The following is a 25,584-nucleotide window of genomic DNA, read 5'->3' on the forward strand; positions in this document are numbered from 1 at the left end:
TCAACTATCCCACAGCTCTTAACTATAATTCTTTACATTAGATGCATTCATATTTTCTTTGTAAATGATGCCTGTGTCCCATTATTAAGTACTTAATAATCCTGTGTTTGCTTGATCCGTATAGTAAAAGAATAAATGCTGACACATGCAATGTTTTAAACTTTATATAGAAGTACAAGCCTGGTCGGTGTGATGATATACTAAAGTGGAAACCTCCAAGCCATAATTCTGTTGACTTTCGTCTGAAAATAACAAAAGTTGGAGGAGAAGGGTGAGCAAACTCTACAACAATGTATTTCAATAACTTTGACCTGATTCTCTGAAAGGATGACATGAAATGTTGTGTTGTAAACCTGTGGGTGGACTGCTTGTACTCTAACTTGTTTTTTCATGATATTCGTAAGCACATAGTTTTCAAATATTGCATTTGGAATGACTCCACAATGGGGAAGAAAGCAATTGTTTCTATTATATGAAAGACTGGGACTAAAATTTAATTATATTCAAATTAATTACATTGTAAAGGTGCAGATGTACATGTTGAATAGAAATGCAACAAAGATGCAGTGCTTTAGGATTCACTTTCTATTTAGGTTCATTGTTAAAGTTGACACTCTCATCCTTTCTCTCTTCCCTATGTCCTAATCTCAATCCTTTGTTGATTATTTGAACTACAGGACCATTACAATGTCAAAAACCGTATTCAGTTGCCATACTTCTAAAAAAAAAATGTCTGATTTATACTATATTTGAAGTCTTTCCTGTTAAAATTTTTGGCCTTACTTTTAATGCCAACACTTAGCAATTTCAAATGTCTGCGTAATCAGCTACAATGAATTTTTTTATGTAAACAAACCCTGGTAGCAGGTTGCAGCACCTCAGTGGCCTTGTACCTACACTGTACCACTGTACTCTCTGACACACTCAGAATGCTACATGAGATCTAATTATATAAAAGAGTATCTGTCACACTCCAGATAATTATTTGTTAAATACAATTATTATAGAACAGAAGCAGACCATTTGGCCCAACTGCTCAATGCTAGTGCTTATGACCATTATGAACCTCCTCTCATGCTACTTCATCTAACTCTATCAACATAGCCTATTATTTTTCCCCTCATGTTTATCTAGCTTCCTTTAAATGCTTTAGGCTATTCACCTCCGTTACTTCTTGTAGTAGTGAGTTCCACTGCCAAACCCCTCTCTGGGTAAAGATTTTCTCCTGAATTCCCTAATTGTGACTTGTCTTATATTTTTTGTCCTTAGTTTGATCCCGCTGTGGAGTGGAGACATTGTCTCTACATCTTTCATAATTTTTAAGACTTGTATCAGATCACTCTCTCAGCCTTCTCTTTCCCAGAGAAAAGAGCCCCAACCTGTTTTAATCTTTCTTGATAGGTATAATCTCTCCATTCTGGTGTCATCCTTCTAAATGAAGTAGTTTTTCATTAAAGGTACTCTGCCCTGGACTTCAATTCTCTGTTAACTGTTTACAGTTATCCATTTTGTATAAGATTGAATTTTGATTTTTCAGCACTGAGTTTGGTCAAGAATACTACTATTACTGGTCCATTTGAAGCTACATTTCTAATTGAACATTGATTTAAAAATAAAAAATGCAAGAAGCAAAAGAAATCTATTTATTTCCAGCCATTCTTTTTTGACTTTGAGACAATATATAGAGACTGTTGCCAATTGAGAGAACCTTCCGACTTCCAGTTACCCGCTATTTGCCATCCATTGATTTAGATCATTTTCCCACAGAGTAACTGAGCAGTGGGCTTAAACGGACAGGCCCCGTTCCCAACTGACCATCATGAGTGTGCTGAAGACACCAGACTATATGTGAGCAAAGCCATATGAGATCAGTTTGTATTTATAAATGTATTTTAGCTATAACTAGGCAATTATACTCTAACGTTTGAAGAGGTAGGTTGCAAAATATTGTGGCAGAGATACTGTCCTAAATGGAAAATAAGTTGTGTATTTTGGACCAAAACAATTTTTTTCTTGGGAATTTGAAGTTTTTTTAAACAGTATAGGAGGGTACCTTTCCTGCTACATTGCATTGCAAGCAACCCTGTATATTATGTGACTTTGTTTTTAAATTATTAATAGATATAATTGTCTCAAAAGGGAGGAAATGATCTAAGTGTACAGTGTGTTACAATGCAGACAGATCCCAACCCCAGAATGTGTTGCTGCCTTGGCATGTTATTCATTTGTGAATATCAACATTTTTTAACCATTGAGGTTGTCATTGGCATACATTGATGAATGGCAGCTTTTGTTATTCAGTTGTAGTATGTGATTCAATATTTAGTAATATTAGGGTTTATTTTTACTGATAAGTGCAAAGTAATATTTTTTCTGTACATCATAAATGTATAAGCCTTAATGAAGATTCTATAAGGTTAAGCATATTCTTTCTGCAAGAATAGAAATGCTCCAATTTGATTCCTCATGTATAGCATTTATAGTATTATAGAACATGGAGGGGTGATTGTACTTCTAGCCTTAATGAATTAATTGCTCAGCTTTCTTCAACTCGGGGACCTTTTGGATTATTCCGATAAAAGCAAATTGAAAAGTATAAGAGCATAAGAAATAGGAGCAGGAGTAGGCCATTCGGCCCCTCAAGCCTGCCCCATTCAATAAGATCATGGCTGATTTGCCCCAGGCCTCAACTCCTCTTTTGTGTCAGCTCCTCCTGATGCAGCCTCCTTAGCATGCATGTAACACACACATATTTTTGCTTTACAATACGAATATGGAATTTTAACCCACTGTAAAATGTGTTTCTAAAATCAGGTTGATAATTTACTGTTATTGGTACATGGTTGTGTCTCGCTGGTTGTTCACTATCTAGTTTGTCACTATAAATACTTCTGTCATGTTATGAAATAATTGGTATATCAAACCAGAATTTTAGATGAAGTTCTTACTGCCTCGGGAACAATGCATAAATGTCCTTTAGATCTTCTAAAATATTTTAGCGTTAACTTAAATATTTAATGTTTTTATAACTAAACTGTTTATAACTTCAGGAACCAGTTTAACCCTGAGCTGATCTTTCAATCTCAAATCCTGCCTATCACAAAGACTTTCAACTCTGTAAGGTTTTGCCAACCTCTCCAACCATTTCAGCATAGCTCCTGCAGAATCCCTTATCAGTGTCTTTGACATCTCGTGACTCAAATATTCCAAAACACACACAGCTGGTCTACCAAGCCTACTGCAAGCAAACTTCAGCTCACCCAACACTCTGCTGCTTGTATCCTATCCTACACCAAGTTCTACTCACCTACCTCCCCTGTTCTTGCTGACCTACATTGGCTTCTGGACCCCAATGCCACTAATTTAAAATTGTCACCTGTGTGAACTCTGTAAGGTTTTGCCAACCTCTCCAACCATTTCAGCATAGCTCCTGCAGATTCCCTTATCAGTGTCTTTGACATCTTGTGACTCAAATATTCCAAAACACACACAGCTGGTCTACCAAGCCTACTGCAAGCAAACTTCAGCTCACCCAACACTCTGCTGCTTGTATCCTATCCTACACCAAGTTCTACTCACCTACCTCCCCTGTTCTTGCTGACCTACATTGGCTTCTGGACCCCAATGCCACTAATTTAAAATTGTCACCTGTGTGTATAAATCCCTCCATACTCTAGTAATCTCATCTAACCCACAACCAACCTTTGTTCCTCTGCTTCTGTGCACCCTGCTCTCCCTGTCCTACCATTAGCAAACCTATTTATTTATTTACCATTTGTTTCATAACAGCGGGGATGTTTGTTTAGAAAGCATACATTTGGGCACACTCAACTCCGTTCTTGGTGAGTGTGGGCACAAAGCCACCATCTGAATGGCCCCCTTGAAGCCACACACTATCCTGATTTGGAACTATATTGCTATTCCTCACTGTCACTGGGTCAAAAATCCTGGAATTCCCTGCATGACAGCACTGTGAATGCACCAGCACCACCACTTCAAGGGCAATTAGGATGGGCAATTAGTACTGACGTTGCCAGCAATGCTCACATCTCATGAACAATTAAAAAAAAAAAGCACAAATCCATATTTAATTGGCACTAAGGAAGTCATGCAATTATAGAATGGTTACAGCACTGAAGGAGGCCATTCAGCCCATCATGAAGGTGCAGCTGTCTGCACAGGCAATGACAGCACTGAATGCACCAGCACCACCGCCTCAAGGGCAATTAGGATGGGCAATTAGTGTTGATGTTGCCAGTGACCTGGTGCCACTGCCTGCTTTTTCTCCATAACCCTGCAATTTTTTTCCTTTTCAGATAATGATCAAAATCTCTTTTGAAAGTCATGATTGAATCTGCCTCCACTACACACTCAGGCAGTGCATTCTAGATCTTAACTACTCATTGGGAAAAAAAAGTTTTTCCTCACGTTGCCATTGCTTTTTTGCCAAATACGTTAAATCGATATACTGTTTGTTTAACTGGTTTGCAGGACAGCTTTATGGCCATTAGCCACCAAATATTAGTGAGGATACCTTTGCTGAGTTAAACAGTTGAGACTAACATTCCGTTTTGATACCTGCGTCATTAACATCAAGTCCATCTAACATTTTTTTCATACCTTGTTGCTTTGTGCTATGTGCTTTAAGACAATAATAATGTTCCTTTTGAATTGTAACTAGTGCTTATGGAGCACTCCAGATGGGGTGTAATGAGTGCCATATTACAAAGACATTTTCTATCCATATGTTTGTTTGCCTTTTTCACTACAACTACACGATGACTAATCTTTTCGATAACATCTTTTCAGATCCTTTTCACGATCAATAAACTAACATAACTGTTTCATTCAGTGCATATTCTTCACTTAGATCCTTGCTCCTAAACAAATTTATACCCATGTACATTTTATTACATTTGCCTTCTGCTTTTTTTAATTCATTCATGGGATGTGGGCGTCGCTGGTTAGGCCAACATTTAGAGCTCACCCCTAATTGCCCTTGAGAAGGTGGTAGTGAGCTGCCTTATTGAACAGCTGCAGTCCATGTGGTGTATGTACACCCATTGTGTTGTTAGGAAAGGAGTTCCAGGATTTTGACCCAGTGACAGTGAAGGAATGGTGATATATTTCCAAGTCAGGGTGGTGAGTGGCTTGGAGGGGAACTTCCAAGTGGAGGTGTTCCCATGTGTCTGCTGCCCTTGTCTTTCTAGACGGTAGTGGGCTTGGAGCTCTAAGGAGCCTTGGTGAGTTTCTGCGGTGCATCTTGTAGATGGTACACACTGCTGCCACAGTGTGACAGTGGTGGAGGGAGCGAATGTTTGTGGATGGGGTGCCAATCAAGCAGGCTGCTTTGTCCTGGATGGTGTCGAGCTTCTTGAATGTTGTTGGAGCTGCACTCATCCAGGCAAATGGTGAGCATTCCATCGCACTCTTGACTTGTGCCTTGTAGATGAACAGGCTTTGGAGGTGAGTTACTTGCCACAGGATTCCTAGCCCCTGACCTGCTCTTGTAGCCATAGTATTTATATGGCTAGCCCAGTTCAGTTTCTGGTCAGTGGTAACCCCCAGGATATTGATAGTGGGGGGGCGGGTTCAGCGATGGTAATGCCTTTGAAGTCAAGGCCGATGGTTAGATTATCTCTTGTTGGAGATGGTCTTTGCCTGGCACTTGTGTGGCGCGAATGTTACTTGCCACTTGTCAGCCCAAGCCTGGATATTGTCCAGGTCTTGCTGCATTTCGATATGGCCTGCTTCAGTATCTGAGGAGTTGTGAATGGTGCTGAACATTGTGCAATCATCAGCAAACATCCCCACTTCTGACCTTACGATGGAAGGAAGGTCATTGGTGAAACAGCTGAAGATGGCTGGACCAAGGGCACCACCCTGCCAAGCTGCATCACAAAAAACCCACATCTTCCTAAATTTGGTGCTGTGTTTCCAGATTATTTCCTGTGCTGCTGGTCTTGCTTTCAGATCCTCAGCCAAGCCATTGATGGGGTTCCCAAAATAATGCATGACACCTACCTTGTAACCCTTTACAACTTGAAAAGTTTTTCATTATACCTTCTGAGCCAATTTTCTATTCAGTGCTCCATTTTATATCTTATTAGGTAGATTGTCAGTGTGATTGAACTGGTAGCACTTTTGAGTTACAAGTTATGAGTTCAAGCCACCCCCACCCCCACAAGACTTGAGTGCATGAGCTAGGTGACATTAGTGCGGCACTAATAGGTGCTGATTTGTACTTCAGATCAGACATTAAACTTGGGGCTCTGTTTGCCTGTTTAGAGATTCATGGCAATATGCGATGAAGAACAATGAGTTCTCCTGTTATCCAACCAACCACCAATACAAAGTAATTGGTCATCCATTTCATGCTGTATATAGGATTTTGCTATGAATAAAATTATTAACTGTGAGCTTACATGACGACTACTGCACTTGTAAATAATTTATTTTGTCTGAAGTCCTTTGTCGTTTGTGTCATAAATGCTTTAAGGTTCTATTTAAATGCAAGGCTTTTATTTTCTATCTTATGTGCGTGTGTGTGTGTGTGCGACTGTCTGATCCCTCCCTTCCCCGCTTCCTTGTCTCTTTCCCCCCCTCCCCCCTTTCTCTCTCTATTAACCATAGAAATTTCAACACCAGAGGTCATTCAACTTATAATGCCTGAAGCATTGACAGTTTTTTAATGGAGCAATCTAATCTTAGTGCCCTGCCCTTTCCCAGTGACTTTTTTTTCTTAATTCCTCCTTTTCAAATACTTATCTAATTCATTTTTCTAATCGTTTCAGTCACTGCCTCAGTTGCCGTTTATGGTGAAATATTTCTTCAATTTCTCCTTTTGTTCTTCTCTTAATCTTGCTCTTTACAAATTCAGCAATCTTTGGAATTAACATTTTGCAGTTCACTATTTCAAAATACTTGAATTTATTGTTTTGATAAAATGCATGTTATTGAAATTTATTTCAAAGATTTGTGATTAAAATTGCTGACTCAGATTTAGAAGATCTACGTTATTCACACACCCGCCCCCCCCCACCACCGCCTCGCCACTGCCATGAATTCTGCCAATTAGCTCACCGCTATTTTTAAGTTCCATTGCAATGATGTTAGGTTTATTATATAGTATTTACACTGAACTTTCCTATTAAGAGCTCTTTGAACAGCAATATATTCAACCAGGTTCCCAGTATTATTTCTATTTCATGACCCTGACATATTTAATGTTTTTGAGTCTGCACATTTAGTGTATCACACCATTTGTCGCTTTTTTCCTTTCCCTACATCAGTATATGAATATAATTAGCATGTGCAAGTGTAGACTTAGCACTTGATCCACAGGAATAACCAATAGGTTTATAAGAGACTAATATTATGTGCTCCTCTTGATCCTTATTGAAAAGCCATGTTAATATTTTTTTTCCAAAATTCTGTGAATGAAATCCCATTTTGGTCGAGTGTAATAGTTCTGGTCTTTATGAGAATGAGTTGTGTGTATTTATTGAAATCACCAAGAAATGTGGATCTTGTGGAAGGATATGTTCCCTCACATTGCCTATGCTGTGTGACACCTATATTGATCTTATGTCAGTGTTTCATTGTTCATGCTTGTGTGGCTTATTAGTAAATAAACATCCACATCTACTACACACAGACCATTAAAGTGACATCTTGCACTTCAGCATATGCTCGTTATACTCCAGAATGCCCACGGCAAAGATGACAACGAGAGCTCTCTCTCCACGGGAACAGATAAATGGCCTTTCACATTATATGTGCACTGCCAATGATTGACAGCCTTTTGTTATGCTTTTTCCATTCCTCTTTAAAATTTTGCTTTCTGAGCATGTGCTGTTTTCTCAAGGATTTAACACAAAGATCTATGCTTAATTTGTACTTTGGGTCATTTTAGATGCAGCATTGTTTGTGATGCACAATTCTGTTATATTATTATTGAATGATTAATTTGCAAGTATTTATCGAATATCTTTTTTATTTGTTAACTTTTAGAATGCTAGTCACGTATACATATGTGTAGACAATGCTGCTGACATGTACATGGAAGTGTTTGGTGTGCAGTCTCTGATTCTTGCCCAGTCTCATACTCTGAAAAGCTTACAGCTTCTCTTGTGCTCTCTCCCTTTGCCATTCAGTAATCGAGAGGGAGAGCATGGTGACATCTGAATGCTGCTATTTAATTAATTTGGGAGAAAAGTAAAAGTGGGCAATTGTATTGTGCATTACCAACCCTCTAGTTGTGGTTTCTTTGTACTACCCTTTTCCTTTGCCCACCCATTCAATTTCTCTATGCTAACATGGTGTCTAGGATCCTTGCTTCTCAAATATTGAAGTATTCAGGTTTTGATTGCATTCATTTTAAATGATGGTATATATCTGTATACTGTCTGAAATTGTTTGTGTTCGCGCAAAAAAGTGAGTGCTTGTTTTTTCTGAAGCTTTATCCAGCCTTCGTTATGATTTGAGTGTTTAAATCTATCTGAAGCATACTCACCTTGATGAATCCTCTCTGAAGGTTTTCGGTAGGCAATCACAATTTAGTTCCAAGTGTAGACAAGTTTGGAATATTAAGCCACCCGTCATGATTTGTTAGTTGCCATCTATTTTGAGAAATTAAGTCATCGCATTGCTTCAGTTTTTCTTGATGATGTTTATTCTCACTGGACAGAAAAAAATGCAAGTGACCTCTATAATGGCTACGAATTAACTCTGGTAACTAGTTTAATTACTTTCCTCACTCACTTATATTTGCTGCATTTCAAATTCAGATTTGAAATCATAGTAAATGCAGCATGTGTTGCAATGCATTTTCGTGTAAGTCACATTTTAAAGATGGCATTGGTGAGTTAGCATTTTGTTAAATGAACTTCTGAAATCCATAACAAAAAATAGAATGCATTTTAATTTCAGTTTTAAAAAGTACAGTACACTTATACACACACTAGGTAGTAAATGTATGCATATACAGCACCACCCAAAGATATGTGCACAACATAAATCATCAGATTGCAGGTCTGTAACTGGACAGATGAACCAGTCTGGGTCATGGAATTCATTGAAGAAATTGATGGTGATACCAGCTATCACTAATAAATCAACTAATTGAAACAATGTCTATAACAGTGCATAGTTGTAATTATCAATATGGATTAGTTTTGCAAAAAATGCAGAACTGATTTAAAATTATAAAATGTCTTCAATGTATTAGTCAGTGCTAAGAATTGTAAGTACTTAACTGAAAATGGGTCTCAGGTGCTTGTTTTCTTTATGTATGATTTCACCCCTCACACCCCCTACCCCCACCCATAATCATCCCATTGGCAGAATTTCTTTGTAGAGCTTATCTGTCTTTCAGCAACCAAACAATGGAATAGATATGCTGGGATGATATATACTAAAGGGGTCTCTCTTTTCTCAACTCTCTCCCCCCCCACCCCCCACCCCAGTCACATCTGTTTCTTGTTATTGATCTCTGTATGATTGGTCCAATTTCATTATTATGGTGGGTTTTTTTGAAGAAGTAAAATCTGGTTTCATCAAGTATTTGCTGAATCGTCACATGAATGATGCACTTTCAGAAACAAGACCATATTATTTACAACCTGTAGTTACAGGGTCCTAGTCGTGTAATAAGTTATCTTGACAGGCTAATTAGTGGAGGAGACATCGATAACGTAGCCAATGATGATGCTTCTGATTCTACACTGTCATGTTGTAATGGATACAATGGCTGTTGTAGAAATTATATCAGGAACAGATGTGGCCAAAGTGACCGATGCAATGGGATTGTCAAAGCTCAGCTGATCTAAAAAATTATTTTGGCAGTAACACACCTTTACCTAACTAAGTATGAGGACCTGTTCTATCCATTTAAATATGGGAAGACTGAAGCCATTGTCTTCAGTCCCCACTACAAATTCTGTTCCCAGGGCACTGACTCTAACCATCTCCCTGGCAACTGTCTGAGGCTGAACCAGACTCTTCACAATCTCAGTGCCCGGCGATCAGCTTCTGACGACAAATTTATGCCAACACTAAGACAGTCTACTTCCACCTCTGTAACATTGCCCGACTCCACCCCTACCTCAGTTCATCTGCTGCTGAACCCTTCATCCACGCCTTTACCACCTCTGGCCAGTCTTCTGTGTTTTACTGTCTATAGCTTGAGATAATCCAAAAGATGCTGCCTGTGCCTTTACTCTCATTCCTGTCCTCGCTGACCTACATTGCCATTAAAGAGTACAGGGAGAGAGACGAGAGACCATTAAGGAACGCGGAGAGAGAGACACGAAAGGCCATTAAAGAGTGCGGAGAGAAAGAGATGAGAGACCATTAAAGAGCGTGAAGAGAGAGCGAGACTAGAGAATATTTGAAGAGTGCGGAGAGAGAAGCGAGAGTCCATTAAAGAGTGCAGAGAGATGAGAGACTATTTAAAGAGTGCGGAGAGAGAGAAATGAGAGACCATTAAAGAGTGCGGAGAGAGAGAGATGAGAGACCATTAAAGAGTGCGGAGAGAGAGAGAGATGAGAGACCATTAAAGAGTGCAGAGAGAGAGAGACAAGAGACTATTTAAAGAGTGCAGAGGGAGAGACGAGAGACCATTAAAGAATGCAAGAGAGAAAAGAGCGCGGAGAACAGCTGATTGGTGAGTAGGATTGGTGAGTATTTCTAGTCTTTAAAGTAAAAGTAAGACCTTTGTGTTTAGGTCTCTAATCATTTTTTCTCTTTTTCTTAAAAATAGCTTGCCTAAGTATAGGATCGGTACTGGTGTAAAAAAAAAACAATAAAGAGTAAAGAGCAGAGGATTCTTCAAGTATAAAGAGCAGGGTTATTAGAGTAATTTATTAATAAATTAAATAAAATATGATGGTGATGGCAGGACGGGTTGATGTGTTGCTGTGGCAGCATGTAGGAGTTGCTGGACACGAAGTTGAAGACAGCGAACACATCTGTAGTAAGTGTTTGCAACTCGAGGAACTTCAGATCCGAGTTGAGGAGCTGGTGTCCGAGCTGCAGTCATTGCGCCACATCGGAGTGGGGGTGGGGAGGAATGTTACCTGGACACTTTGCTCCAGGAGGTGGTCACATCCCTTGGATTAGGTCTTTCAAATTTCGTCTGTGATCAGGGACAGGAGGGTGTGACTGTAGGTGAAGCAGATATGAGGACCAAGGGGTTAGTGTTCAAGGAGCCTCGGTCTCTGCAACTGTCCCAACAGTTACGAGGTTCGCGCAAGCAGTGTGGATGAGAGCGGGGACTGCAGGGAGGATGAGCAAACTGACCACAGCACTGTGGTACAGGGAGACACTCAAGTGGGGTGAGGAAATAGGAATGTAGTAGTGGTAGGGGACACTATAATTAGGAAGATAGATACTGTTCCCCGCAGCCATGATCGTGAGTCCCGAAGGCTGTGTTGCCTGCCCGGTGCCAGGCTTAAGGACATCTCAGAGCTGGAGAGGAACTTGGGAGGGTAGGGATCCAGTTGCCGTTATACACTTTGGTATCAATGACATTGATAGATCCAGAAAGGAGGTTCTTCTGAAAGAGTTTGAACAGTTAGGAGCTAAATTAGAAACCAGATCCTCCAATGCAATAATCTCAGGATTACTACCTGAGCCGCGGGCAAATTGGCATAGGGTAAATAAAGTCAAGGAGTTAAATGTGTGGCTCAGAGATTGGTGTGGGAAGAATGGGTTTCAGTTCATGGGGCACTGGCACCAGTACTGGGATAGAAGGGAGCTGTTCCAGTGGGACGGGCTTCACTTGAACCATGCAGGGACCAGTGTGCTGATGAATCGAATAACTAGGGCTGTAGAGAGGGCTTTAAACTAAATAGAGGAAGGGAGGGCTCTGGAGAAGGGATCTGTAGGCTTACAAAGCATTGCAGGGCAGCTATTTAGGTAATGATTGTGTCAGAGTGTGACAGGAAGGGACAACATGTGCAAACATTAAAAAAAAAAAGCAGCAAATAGGGTCAAAGAGGGAAAAAATTGTAAAAAGGCAAAATTAATGGCTTTTTACTAAAATGCACATAGTCTTCGGAATAAAATAAATGAATTAATGGCACAAATAGAGGTTAATGGGCATGACCTTATAGCCATTAAGGAGACATGGCTACAAGCAGATCAAAGCTAGGAACTAAATATTCAGGGGCATGTGACTTTTCGAAAGGACAGGCAGGAAGGAAAGGGTGGTGGGGTAGTTTTGTTAGTACAAGATGGAATAAGTACGATAGCAAGAAATGATCTTGGATCAGAAGATGTAGAGCCTATATGGGTGGAGGTAAGAAATAACGAGGGGAAAAAGACATTGGTGGGAGTAGACTATAGGCCCTCTAACAGTGGCTATACTGTAGGACAGAGAATAAATCTCTGGCGATAACAAGGGCATGTAAAAAAGACAGTACGTTAATCATGGGTGACTTTAATCTTTATGCATATTGGGAAAATCAAATTGGCAGAGGTAGCCATGAGCAAGAATTCATAGAGTATATTCGGGACACTTTACTAGAACAGTATGTTGTGGATCCAACCAGGGATCAGGCTGCTTTGGATCTGGTAATGTGCAATGAGGCAGGTTTAATAAATGACCTCAGAGTAAAAGATCCCCTTGGAAACAGTGACCATAACATGGTAGGATTTAGCATTCAGTTTGAGAGTGAGAAATTTGAGCCAGAAACAACTGTGCTAAACTTAACTAAGGGTAATTACAAAGGAATAAGGGCAGAGTTGGCTGGGTGGACTGAGAAGGAAGTTTAGCAGAAAAGACAGTTGATAAACAATGGCAGACATTTAAGAAAATAGTTCATGACTCATAACAAAAATATATCCCAGTGAGGAAGAAGGATCCTAGGAAGGAGACAAATCAACCATGGTTAACCAAGGAAGTTAAGGATAGTATCAAATTGAAAGAGAAAACATACAATGTGGCAAAGATTGGTGGTAAGCCAGAGGATTGGGAAAGTTTTAAAAACCAACAAAAGATGACCAAAAAAAAGGGAGAAAATAAACTTTGAAGGTAAACTAGCAAGTAATATTAAAACAGACAGTAAGAGCTTCTTTAAATACATAAATAGGAAGAGAGGCGCCAAAGTGAACATAGGCCTCTTAGAACGAGGCTGAGGAAATAATAATGGGGAACCAGGAAATGGCAGAGGAGCTGAATAAATACTTTGCATCAGCCTTCATGGTAGAAGACACTAGTAACATTCCAAGAATACTAAATAATCAAGGGTCTAAAGTGGGAGAGGAAATAAATACAATACCAATCACTACAGAAAAACTATTAGGGAAACTAATGGGGCTAAAGGCCACTAAGTACCCTGGACCTGATGGGTTGCATCCTAGGATATTAAAGGAAGTAGCTTCACAGATAGTGATCCTTAGATTTTGGAAAAGTCCCAGAGGATTGGAAAACTGCCAATGTAACGTCCTTATTCAAAAAGGGAGGGAGACAAAAAAACAGTTAACTATAGGCCAGTTAGCTTAACATCTATCATTGGGAAAATGTTACAGTCTATTATAAAGGATGTATTAGCAAAGTATTTAGAAATGCATAATATAATCAAGCAGAGTCAGCATGGCTTCATGAAGAGGAAGGCAAGTGGTGAGGATGACACAAATTCTATGTTAAGTGAGTTGGCAAAAACTTGGCAGATGGAAAATAAGATGGAATTTTCCCAGATTTGCACTAAGCGCAGTAGCGGCTGGGTAAAATGGAGTCCTACCCGCCTATGAAAATGGCAGGTTTTCATGCCATATCGTCCTGAGCCCGCCTTATTATTCATTCACTCCTGCGCAACACACCGTTTCCATGGTGGGCGGGCTCTCATTCACCTGCCTGTCATCACCTCGCTGTTGCATCATGCCAGCCACCATCTTTAAAAGGCAGCTGCCAGCGAAGTGCTCATCGCCACCAGCTCACCACCGCTGCCCGGGAGACATGGCCAGCAAAGGAAAAAAGACTGCAGCCCCACGCTTCAATGACTGGTCCCTCGAGCAACTGCTGGTTGCCGTGGAGGCCCGTCGGGATATACCCTACCCCCGCTCTAGCCGCAGGATAGGCAGCAAAGTCACCAACCCAGCTTGGGAGGCGGTGGCAGTGGTGGTCAGCGCAAATGCTCTGCACAGGAGGACAGCCACCCAGTGCTGCAAAAGGATGAATGATCTCCTCCGTCCCGGCAGGGTAAGACATTCTTTTCAACACTCCCAACTCTCACTCAATCACACATCCACAGGGCCGTCACCCACTGTCAGTGCAATGGACATCACCATTCACTCTTTCACACACACCGTCAATGTCCTCATTCCATCCATGGGACCACTCACCACCCACACAGGCCAGGCATACTTATCATCTGGCCCGACAGGACACCCTCCCCATCTCTATCCATGAAGGACAAACTGGCACACAACAGGAGGGAAAGGTCGCAGACAGGTGGAGGGATGCCGGAGATCAAATTTCTGACAGAATTTGAAAACACAGCCATCCAGCTGGCTGGTGATGACTGGGATCGGTCCTGTGCTGACAGTGAGGTCAGCGCTGCTCTACCAAGTGAGGATCCAGCAGTGCAACATCCATCAGACAGCCATGCCGTGAGTGATGTGTCCTCTTTCACAAGCCACTGCCATGCACTAATTATTTCCCCCTGCTTTTGCAGGCATATCTGCCAAACAGCCCGCAGAGTCCATGAGCCAGGGCCTCCAATCAAGCCCCGAATAAACCTCTGACGAGGAATCTGGAGGCAGCCCCCCCCTAAAGTCCCGTCACAGCGCTCACCCACACCCTCCACTGGTGCAGAGACAAACACCTGGGTGGGACCTAAATTTTGAGTAGTCTTGGGACCACAATCTGGTGAGCACATCGCACTTTCTGATCCATCGCACGTGGAGGCAGGGACTTCCCAGGCCTCCGGCACTCTGAAGATTGCTGGAGGCCAGAACGTTGCAGAGTCCGAGCCAGATGACCAGCCTCTAGACTTGATTATGTCACAGTTGCTGGAACTGCAATGGCAAGCTAGGGAACATCAGGAAGGGATGTCCGCTGCACTCCTCAGATTGCAAGCCAGAACGGAGGTGTCCGTCCGTCTTCAGGCTGAGGTGATAGCACTGGCATTGCATCAGGTGCGTCTAAAGTTTTATGGCTGCGCCTTTGAGATGGTCCTGATCATGGAGCGCAAGCGAGCTGCCCTGGGCCAGACAGGAGTCAGACATTCTCATAGGCTATGTGAAGATCGATGGAGTGTCCTCACTGCATGTCATCATCATCCTCCTGCGTTCGAGCGACTATTAGGGCCTCCACTGCATCTCCATGACAAGAGCATTCTCACAGAGGGTATCGGCGCTGCCATAAGTCAGACAGGAGTCAAACATTCACAACTGCGATGTGAGGATCTATGGGGTCACCTCACTGCATGTTGTCATCATCCTGCAGAGGCCTGGCAGCTATGAGGGTCTCCCGAGTGCGCCTGCCTCGTCTAGCCAGTGTGAGAGCCTCATCCCTGTCATCGTCACCACTGAGGACCCCATCACCCTCATCCCCGTCGGCGTCCTCCTCATCTGAGGAGATCTCCAGCTCCTCTATCTCCTCCTCAGCTAGCTTGTCCCTCCTTTGCCAGGTTGTAAAGGGCGCAGCAGACGACGATGATACGTGACACTCTCTGTGGACTGTATTGCAGGGCTCCACCAGACTGGTCCAGGCACTGGAACTGCATCTTCAGCATCCCGATGGTCTGTTCCACCAAGTTGCGAGCTGCTGCATGAGCCTCATTATAGCGTCGCTCTGCTGCAGCCTGAGGCTGCTGCACGGGTGTCATCAGCCACAGCCACTGCGGGTAGCCCTTGTCCCTGAGGAGCCACCCCTGCAGCTTCTATGGACCCTGGAAGACTACAGGGTTCTGCAAGCAACTCAGGATGTAGGTATCGTGCACACTCCCTGGAAACCGCACACACCTGCAGGATGCATCTCTGGTGGTCGCATACCAGCTGCATGTTCAGTGAGTGGAAGCCCTTGTAGTTGATGAAACCCGTCGAGTGTAGTGACAGAGACCTGAGTGCCACATGAGTGCAGTCAATCGCACCCTGCACCTGTGGGGGTCCCGAGATCAGGGTGAATCCAATGGCCCTTGCAACCTGGCTGTCTTGGCCCCAGGCAAAATGCACAAAGTTGTGTGCCATGGAGAAGATGTCATCTGTGACCTCATGGCTGCATTTGTGGTTGGGGGATTGTAAAAATCCCACAGAGGTCACCTGTGGAGCTCTGAAAGGAGCCACTAGCATAGAAGTTGAGCGCCACATTCACTTTCACAGCCACTGGCAGTGGATGCCCTCCATGTCCCCTTGGTGCCAAGTCATGCAGAAAGTGGCAGATGTGAGCCACCAGTTCCCTAGACATGTGCAGTCATCGCCAACACTGGCTGTCAGTCATCTGCAGGAATGGCAGGCGGCGTCTATAGACCCTGGGTGTCGCTAGGCACCGACCAGCCACGGCTCGCTGTTGGGTAACGTGTGCAGGAACCCCTGCTGACCATTCTTGATGAGGTTGCTGCTCCTGTCTTTGCACAGCCAGGAGCCTCAGCCGCTCTCTCCTCAGTGTACTACGGTCTCTGTAGGCCACCAGGCATATAGCTAGGTCACCAGGACCCATGATCCTGACATGGTCCTCCTGCAGCATCAAAGAGAGGGAGAGAAGTGGTGATTATGGCTGTACTTAGCACCTTTCCTGGCCCTGTATGACCTCCACTTAACGCTTCCCAGAGATTGATGGTCACCCCTCGGATGGTCAGAGATGAGTGCGCTGTATGGCTGCCCTGTCAACCTGTGACATGGGGGAGACTGGTCCAAACTGGGTTGCTGAGATTGCAAGGGGCTGTGAGCACCTCCAGCAGTGACTGCTACATTGCCAGCATCGGCAAGGAGATTGTATAACATGTGCAAACCAACTGCTTTGCAGTCCAATTAAGTGGTGGCGGACTCGACATCTTTGCCAGTGGGGGTAAGATATGGTGTGCTGAGTGGCCCTTTGGTGCCTCTGCATTGCTTGCATGGGTGGGCAGGGTAGCAGGCTAGGAGCCCGACCCCAATCATATCACTGTAGCTTGGCCTGATCTGTTTCAGTTGCAGAGGCATGGTCAGTTTATCTAGGTATCCCTAATGCATGGCCACTTCTCTCGCTTACCCTGACCCCCACCTTGATTGTCTGTGCGTGGGATGCAGCAGCAGGACAGCATTTGACCTCTTCCCACCACCCCCCCACCACCGACAAAAGTGGCCTCAAAGGCTGGCCATTACTTGCCCCCGAACACAGATCCCCCACCCCACCTCCTTGAGGCCTGTACACAATGGGCGAGCTGTGGAGAACGCTGCTGCTCACTCATCTCAGTTCCCCCAAAGTGAAGGCCGCCAAGTGCATGTCGCTTGCGTGCTGTTGTGAAGCGCGTTGGCATACTTTCCCGTTGACGTGGATGGACGATACGGCGGGGTCCCAACAGCCTTGCAGGATGACCTTTTAATTATATGCTAATGTATTACAATTAGCTACAAAAACAGAATTACCTGGAAAAACTCAGCAGGTCTGGCAGCATCGGCGGAGAAGAAATCAGTTAACGTTTCGAGCCTTCATGGCCCTTCGGCAGAACTGAAGCATAGTTAGGAGAAGGGAGAAATATAAACTGGTTTAAGGTGGGGGGCGGGGGGGTGGAAGAGAGAAGTTGAGGGTGTGGTGATTGTGGAGATAAGCAGTGATAGGAGCAGATAATCAAAAGATGTCACAGACAAAGGATCAAAGAGGTGTTGAAGGTGGTGATATTTGTCTAAGAAAAGTGCTAATTAAGAATGGAAGACAGGATACTCAAAGTACAGCTCTAGTGGGGGTGGGGTGGACAGACTAACAAGGTTTTAGTTTTAGATTTAAAAATAATGGAAATAGGTGGGGAAAGAAGAATCTATATAAATTATTGAAAAAAAAAGGGGGGGGGTGGAGAAACGGGGTGGGGATGGGTGGAGGGGGAGTTTAAGATCTAAAGTTGTTGAATTCAATATTCAGCCCGGAAGGCTGTAAAGTGCCTAGTCGGAAGATGAGGTGCTGTTTCTCCAGTTTGCGTTGGGCTTCACTGGAACAATGCAGCAAGCCAAGGACAGACATGTGGGCAAGAGAACAGGGTGGAGTGTTAAAATGGCAAGCGACAGGGAGGTTTGGGTCTTTCTTGCGGACAGACCGCAGGTGTTCCGCAAAATGGTCGCCCAGTTTGCGTTTGGTCTCTCCAATGTAGAGGAGACCGCTTTGGGAGCAACGAATGCAGTAGACTAAGTTAGGGGAAATGCAAGTGAAATGCTGCTTCACTTGAAAGTAGTGTTTGGGCCCTTGGACGGTGAGGAGAGAGGAAGTGAAGGGGCAGATGTTGCATCTTCTGCGTGGGCATGGGGAGGTGCCGTAAGTGGGGGTTGAGGAGTAGGGGGTGATGGAGGAGTGGACCAGGGTGTCCCGGAGGGAACGATCCCTACGGAATGCCGTCAGGGGGGGTGAAGGGAAGATGTGTTTGGTGGTGGCATCATGCTGGAGTTGGCGGAAATGGCGGAGGATGATCCATTGAATGCGGAGGCTGGTGGGGTGATAAGTGAGGACAAGGGGGACCCTATCATGTTTCTGGGAAGGAGGAGAAGGCGTGAGGGAGGATGCACGGGAGATGGGCCGGACACGGTTGAGGGCCCTGTCAACGAACGTGGATGGAAAACCTCGGTTAAGGAAGAAGGAGGACATGTCAGAGGAGCTGTTTTTGAAGGTAGCGTCATCAGAACAGATGCGACGGAGGCGAAGGAACTGAGAGAATGGATGGAGTCTTTACAAGAAGTGGGGTGTGAGGAGCTGTAGTCGAGGTAGCTGTGGGAGTCGGTAGGCTTGTAATGGATATTGGTGGACAGTCTATCATCAGAAATTGAGACAGAGAGGTCAAGGAAGGGAAGAGAAGTGTCAGAGATGGACCATGTGAAAATGATGGAGGGGTGGAGATTGGAAGCAAAATTAATAAATTTTTCCAGGCCCCGACGAGAGCATGAAGCAGCACCGAAGTAATCATCGATGTACCGGAGAAAGAGTTGTGGGAGGGGGCCGGAGTAGGACTGGAACAAGGAATGTTCCACATACCCCATAAAGAGACAGGCATAGCTGGGGCCCATGCGGGTACCCATAGCCACACCTTTTATTTGGAGGAAGTGAGAGGAGTTAAAGGAGAAATTGTTCAGTGTGAGAACAAGTTCAGCCAGACGGAGGGGAGTAGTGGTGGATGGGGATTGTTGGGGCCTCTGTTCAAGGAAGAAGCTAAGGGCCCTCAGACCATCCTGGTGGGGGATGGAGGTGTAGAGGGATTGGACATCCATGGTGAAGAGGAAGCGGTTGGGGCCAGGGAACTGGAAATTGTTGATGTGACGTAAGGTGTCAGAGGAATCACGGATGTAGGTGGGAAGGGACTGGACAAGGGGAGAGAGAAGGGAGTCAAGATAACGAGAAATGAGTTCCGTGGGGCAGGAACAGGCTGACACAATCGGTCTGCCAGGACAGTTCTGTTTGTGGATTTTGGGTAGGAGGTAGAAGCGGACCGTCCGAGGTTGGGCGACTATCAAGTTGGAAGCTGTGGGAGGAAGATCTCCAGAGGAGATGAGGTCCTCTGACATGTCCTCCTTCTTCCTTAACCGAGGTTTTCCATCCACGGTCGTTGACAGGGCCCTCAACCGTGTCCGGCCCATATCCCGCGCATCCTCCCTCACGCCTTCTCCTCCTTCCCAGAAACATGATAGGGTCCCCCTTGTCCTCACTTATCACCCCACCAGCCTCCGCATTCAAAGGATCATCCTCCGCCATTTCCGCCAACTCCAGCATGATGCCACCACCAAACACATCTTCCCTTCACCCCCCCCTGACGGCATTCCGTAGGGATCGTTCCCTCCGGGACACCCTGGTCCATTCCTCCATCACCCCCTACTCCTCAACCCCCACTTATGGCACCTCCCCATGCCCACGCAGAAGATGCAACACCTGCCCCTTCACTTCCTCTCTCCTCACCGTCCAAGGGCCCAAACACTCCTTTCAAGTGAAGCAGCATTTCACTTGCATTTCCCCTAACTTAGTCTACTGCATTCGTTGCTCCCAATGCGATCTCCTCTACATTGGAGAGACCAAACGCAAACTGGGCGACCGTTTTGCAGAACACCTGCGGTCTGTCCGCAAGAAAGACCCAAACCTCCCTGTCGCTTGCCATTTTAACACTCCACCCTGTTCTCTTGCCCACATGTCTGTCCTTGGCTTGCTGCATTGTTCCAGTGAAGCCCAACGCAAACTGGAGAAACAGCACCTCATCTTCCGACTAGGCACTTTACAGCCTTCCGGGCTGAATATTGAATTCAACAACTTTAGATCTTAAACTCCCCCTCCACCCATCCCCACCCCGTTTCTCTCCCCCCCCACCTTTTTTTTTCAATAATTTATATAGATTCTTCTTTCCCCACCTATTTCCATTATTTTTAAATCTAAAACTAAAACCTTGTTAGTCTGTCCACCCCACCCCCACTAGAGCTGTACTTTGAGTATCCTGTCTTCCATTCTTAATTAGCACTTTTCTTAGACAAATATCACCACCTTCAACACCTCTTTGATCCTTTTGTCTGTAACATCTTTTGATTATCTGCTCCTATCACTGCTTATCTCCACAATCACCACACCCTCAACTTCTCTCTTCCGCCCCCCCACCCCCCCACCTTAAACCAGTTTATATTTCTCCCTTCTCCTAACTATGCTTCAGTTCTGCCGAAGGGCCATGAAGGCTCGAAACGTTAACTGATTTCTTCTCCGCCGATGCTGCCAGACCTGCTGAGTTTTTCCAGGTAATTCTGTTTTTGTTTTGGATTTCCAGCATCCGCAGTAGCTTTTAGCTTTTTGTTTTTATTACAATTAGCTCCCTGCCAACCGATGTCGGGAAACCTGGCCCGCCATCAGCAGGCTGAGTGGATAATCGTGACCTGCCTTCACGCCGTCCTGAAGCAGGTCGTGCCATATTTTCCGCACACGCCATCTATCACGTCTACAGCGAGCTCGGAAAATTCTGTCCATAATGTGGGAAAATGTGAGGTTATGCGCTTTGGTGGGAAGAATAGAGGAGCTGAATATTATTTAAATGGAGAAAGGCTGCAGCACAGAGGGATTTGGGAGCCCTCGTGCATGAATCACAAAAAGCTAACATACAAGTTCAGCAGGTAACAGGGAAGGCAAATGGAATGTTGGCCTTTATTTCAAAGGGAATGGAGTATAAAAATAGGGAAGTCTTGCTAACACTGTACAAGGCACTAGTTAGACCACACCTAGAATACTGTGAACAGTTTTGGTCCCCTTATCTAAGGAAAGATATACTGGCATTGGAGGAAATCCAGAGAAGGTTCACTAGGTTGATCCCGGGTATGGAGGGCTTTTCTTATGAGGAGAAGTTGAGTAGGTTGGACCTGTACACATTGGAGTTTAGAAGAATGAGAGGCAACCTTATTGAAACATATAAGATTCTTAGGGGGCTTGACAGGATAGATGCTGAGAGGTTGTTTCCCCTTGTGGGAGAGTCTAGGACTAGACGGCATAATCTCAGAGTAAGACAGATGGGGAGGAATTTCTTCTCTGAGGGTAGTCAATCTGTGGAATTCTTTACTGCAGAGGGCTGTAGAGGCTGAGTCGGTAAGTATATTCAAGGATGAGGTAGACAGATTTTTAATCAGTAAGGGAATCAAGGGTTAGGGGGAAAAGGCAGGAAAGTGGAGTTAAGGACTATCAGACCAGCTATGACCTAATGGAATGACGGAGCAGACTTGATGGGCCGAATAGCCTACTTCTCTTACGTCTTATGGTCTTATGCCTCCTGGTTAAGGAATGCCTTGACTGTAAAATTCTCATCCTTGTTTTCAAACCCTTCCCTAGCCTTGCCCCTCCCTAACTCTGCAATCTCCTTCAACCCCACAAACCTCCAAAATGCCTGCACTACTCTAATTCTGGCCTCTTGAGCATCCCAGATTTTAATTGCTGCACTAATGGTGGCTTCAGCTACCTGAACTATATAAACCCTGGAATTCTCTCTCTAAATCCCTCTGCCTCTTAACCTCTCTTTTCCCCTTTAAGTTGCTCCTTAAAACCTACGTCTTTGGGTCTTCTGCCCTGATATCTCCTTCCATGGCTCAGTGTCATATTTTGCTTCATGACACTCCTGTAAAGCTTCTTGGGAAATGTTGTAACATTAAAACAACATATTTATTTAGGCCTTTTATTACTGAATGATGTAGAAATATAATCATAATCTGCAGGCGCAGCTGACAGGTCGTAACTAAAGTAGCGTTATATTTACTGTGGTGCATAGGCAGAAGCATCTGTGGAATTAAGGGGCAAGCATTCCACTAATGCATGGTAAGCTCTTATAATAATAGAGGCTCTGTTGGTAGTGCATTGTGTGCTCTGGCTGGCCCATTATTGATTTAAAAGGCCAGCAATTAATTGTATAGACAGCAGAGAATTTGGCTGTGAGGCACTTGGATTATTTGAAAAAAGCATAAATGATACTACAGTGATTGTGGTTGCAATGCAAACATGTCTTAACTGTAGGTAAGATTCTTTACATTCAGCTTTTACTGACCGCTGCCCCTGACCCTCCCACCTCCGCCACCACCCCATCACAAACTTTAATATTGTGCTTATTCTCTCATGCCTTAATTTCTTTCTTCTTCCAATCTCCCTTTCTCCCCATATTTTCTCCATCGTTTCCCATCAGAATTCTTTGTCTCTGCAGTTCCTTCAATGTTTATCTAACCTTTTGGCATTACTGCCTTTCTCTCTGATGTGTGCAACCGGCCCTGTGGTATTAATGCTCCCATAGTGCCCCATCTGTTTTTTAAAAATATTTTAAAATTTGTTTTAAAATAAATATTTTAAGCAGGCCAAAATCTGCCATACCAATTTTCACATGGACTTTATTCTTCTTAGTGAAGATTCCATGGAAATTTGAGTCAACTTTTCGGAAAAGCACATAGTTTTTATTTTTATGGCATCATTAATTTAGCATTTAACACCTGCCTGTTCTATAAATGTTGTAAAGTTAAATAAAATTTATTGCATACTGCAGATCAGTCATGGGTCATTGGAAACAGTATGCTAATTAAATAATATCTGGCCTTTTAATTATGCTGTGTTTCATTTATGGGTCCACTTAAATGTCAGTACCATGCTGTCATTCTGAACCTTATTGTGACAGGCCTGTTTTCTGTGAACCTCTTGTGAATTAATTATTCTGAAAGCAGGAATTATAAATGGCTGTCAGTCAAAACTTGTAAGCTTTATTGTGGGAAAGGCCCAGGGTCAGCATAGGTTCAGTTGCATATTAGCCAACCAAGCAAAGTGGGTGTCCAAGAGGAGTTTGAAATTAGGACAGCGATAACAATGGTAAAGGAATTCTTCTTTAATAAAAACACACATTTTGCAATTTTAATAGTTTCAGTTCTTATCCTCTAACATAAATATATTTAAGTATCATTGCAGTAATCTGCAACAGACAATATCAGATCCATCATAATTATAACGTCATATTTACTGACTATTAAGTGTGTTATGTGGTATTATATGGAGCTTTACAGAACAAAACCCATTCATTTGTCACCAAGTTACACTGAATAACGCTTGTTAAAATACACTTGTGAAGTTAATTACTTCTGCACTGCCAAATTCACTTTAACTTGCTATCAACACATATTAGAACAAATTTATTTTTATTTAGATTCCTTCAGAGCTCCAGCTATGTTTAATGGTAAATCACTTTCTTTTGCCTTGTCGCACTTTACCAATACAGCTAAGACATAGATTTAGCAGGTCTTAATTGAATCTGTTGCGTAGAGATACTTAAGTGTTAGTATTGGTATTGTAATTTTGTTGATTGGTCAACTCAGATGACAGGAGAAGAATCACTTGTGAAACTTTCTCTTCCTCTCAGCATTTCCCCCACTTTCAACAACTTATATTCGTATTGTGCCCCTAACATAGTAAAACATCCCAAGGTGCTTCACAGGGATATTAGTGAACAAAATTTGACAGTGAACCACGTAAGGAAATATTAGAGCAGATGATGTTAGGTCAAAGAGGTAGGTTTTAAGGAGCGCCTTGAAAGAGGAATTAGAGGGAGAGAGGCAAAGAGGTTTATAGAAAGAATTTTAGAGCTAAGGGCCTCAACAGCTGAAGGATAGGCTGCCATTGGTGGAGAGATTAAAGTTGGGGATGCTCAAGAGGCAAGAAGTGGAGGAGTGCAAATATTTCGGAGAATTGTAATGCTCAAGTTTATGGATGGTGGAAGCTGCGAGGCTGATCAGGAGTGTGTTGGAATAGCCAAGCCTTTAGGTCACAAGGCCATGAATGAGGGTTTCATCAACAGATGAGTCAAGACAGGGTCAGTGTCGGGCAATGCTACAGTAAAGACAACTTCAGGTCATTCACTGGATCTGAAAAGGTTGAATCAACATACTTTATAGATAACAAAAAGCAGTGGAAGCCCAAAAGAGACACATACTCCGGATGTTGAAAACCTGAAATAAGAGAAAATGCTGGAAATATTTGGCAGGTCTGGCAACGCCTGTGGAGAGAGAAATAGAGTTAATGGGCCATAACTTCCGTGGAGTGGCAATCACAGTCGGATTGCCACTCTGCTCCTATTTACTTAAACTAAAATGCAGCCGCACCTTTCTCACCCAAACTTCTGACTCAGGCTGGGTGAGAATAGTGTAGTGCAACTGGTTCCCAAGGCCTTCGATCGAATGCAGGAGAAAGGAAGACATGCCTCCTTTTTTACAGCATGGTTAGGTGGGGGCAGGTTCGGGTGGTCAGTGGGAGGGATGATTGTGGTGTGGGTCAAGTTGTCTGTGGATGGGTGCGGTTGTTGGGGAGGCGGGGAGGGTCAGGGGGTGGGGTCCCGTGAAGGGTCCTGTAAGGGGTCAGGTGGGGTCAGGGTGGGGGGGGCTTGGCAGGGTTAGTCAGGGGTGGGGGGTGTCCCATGCGGCATCGGGAGTGTGGTCAGGGGGTGGGGACGATGTCCGTGTGGCATCGGGGGATGGTTATACTGTGTGGTGTTGGAGGGGTGGTGTCGGGGGGCTGGTGGGGGGTGTCCCGTGTGGCATTGGGAGGGTATTTGGTGGGGGGTGGCTGTCCTGTGTGGCATCAGGGTGGGGCAGTGTTCCTTGTGGGGTCGGGGGAGGAGGACTGTGTGTCCCATGTGGCATCGGTGGTAGTTGTGGGGGGTGGGGGGGGTTGAATGTCCCTTGTGGCATCAAGAGGGTAATCGGAGGGATTGTTCTGTGTGGCACCAGGAAAGTAGCTGGGGTGTAGTCGAAGGGATGGGAGCATAGTCAGGGGTCTCAAGAGGGTAGTGTGGAGGGGATAGTTGGGGGGTGCGGGTAGACGGATGGGGGGATGTGGGGGTAAGGGTAGTCGGGAGGTCCAGTGAGATTTCAGTTCGGGAGAAGGGGGGGTGGCAGTCAGCACTATAATGACCCAGGAGTTAGAAGTAG

General features: G+C 44.1%; 1 protein-coding gene across 4 annotated transcripts in view; it reads left to right on the top strand.

The window, feature by feature from the left end:
- Positions 1-25,584, top strand: part of rngtt (RNA guanylyltransferase and 5'-phosphatase) — a 428,584-nt gene that overhangs the window by 329,635 nt on the left and 73,365 nt on the right. For 2 of the 4 annotated variants that reach the window (XM_078542420.1, XM_078542421.1), the window contains one exon: positions 171-271. In XM_078542420.1, the coding sequence (XP_078398546.1) occupies positions 171-271 (101 nt within the window). Of the gene's footprint in view, positions 1-170; positions 272-1,767; positions 1,904-25,584 lie in introns of those variants that run through there. The other 2 variants (XM_078542423.1, XM_078542424.1) reach the window with 2 other exon arrangements.

The sequence above is a fragment of the Cetorhinus maximus genome, chromosome 5 (genome assembly GCF_964194155.1).
Source record: "Cetorhinus maximus chromosome 5, sCetMax3.hap1.1, whole genome shotgun sequence".
NCBI lineage: Eukaryota > Metazoa > Chordata > Chondrichthyes > Lamniformes > Cetorhinidae > Cetorhinus > Cetorhinus maximus.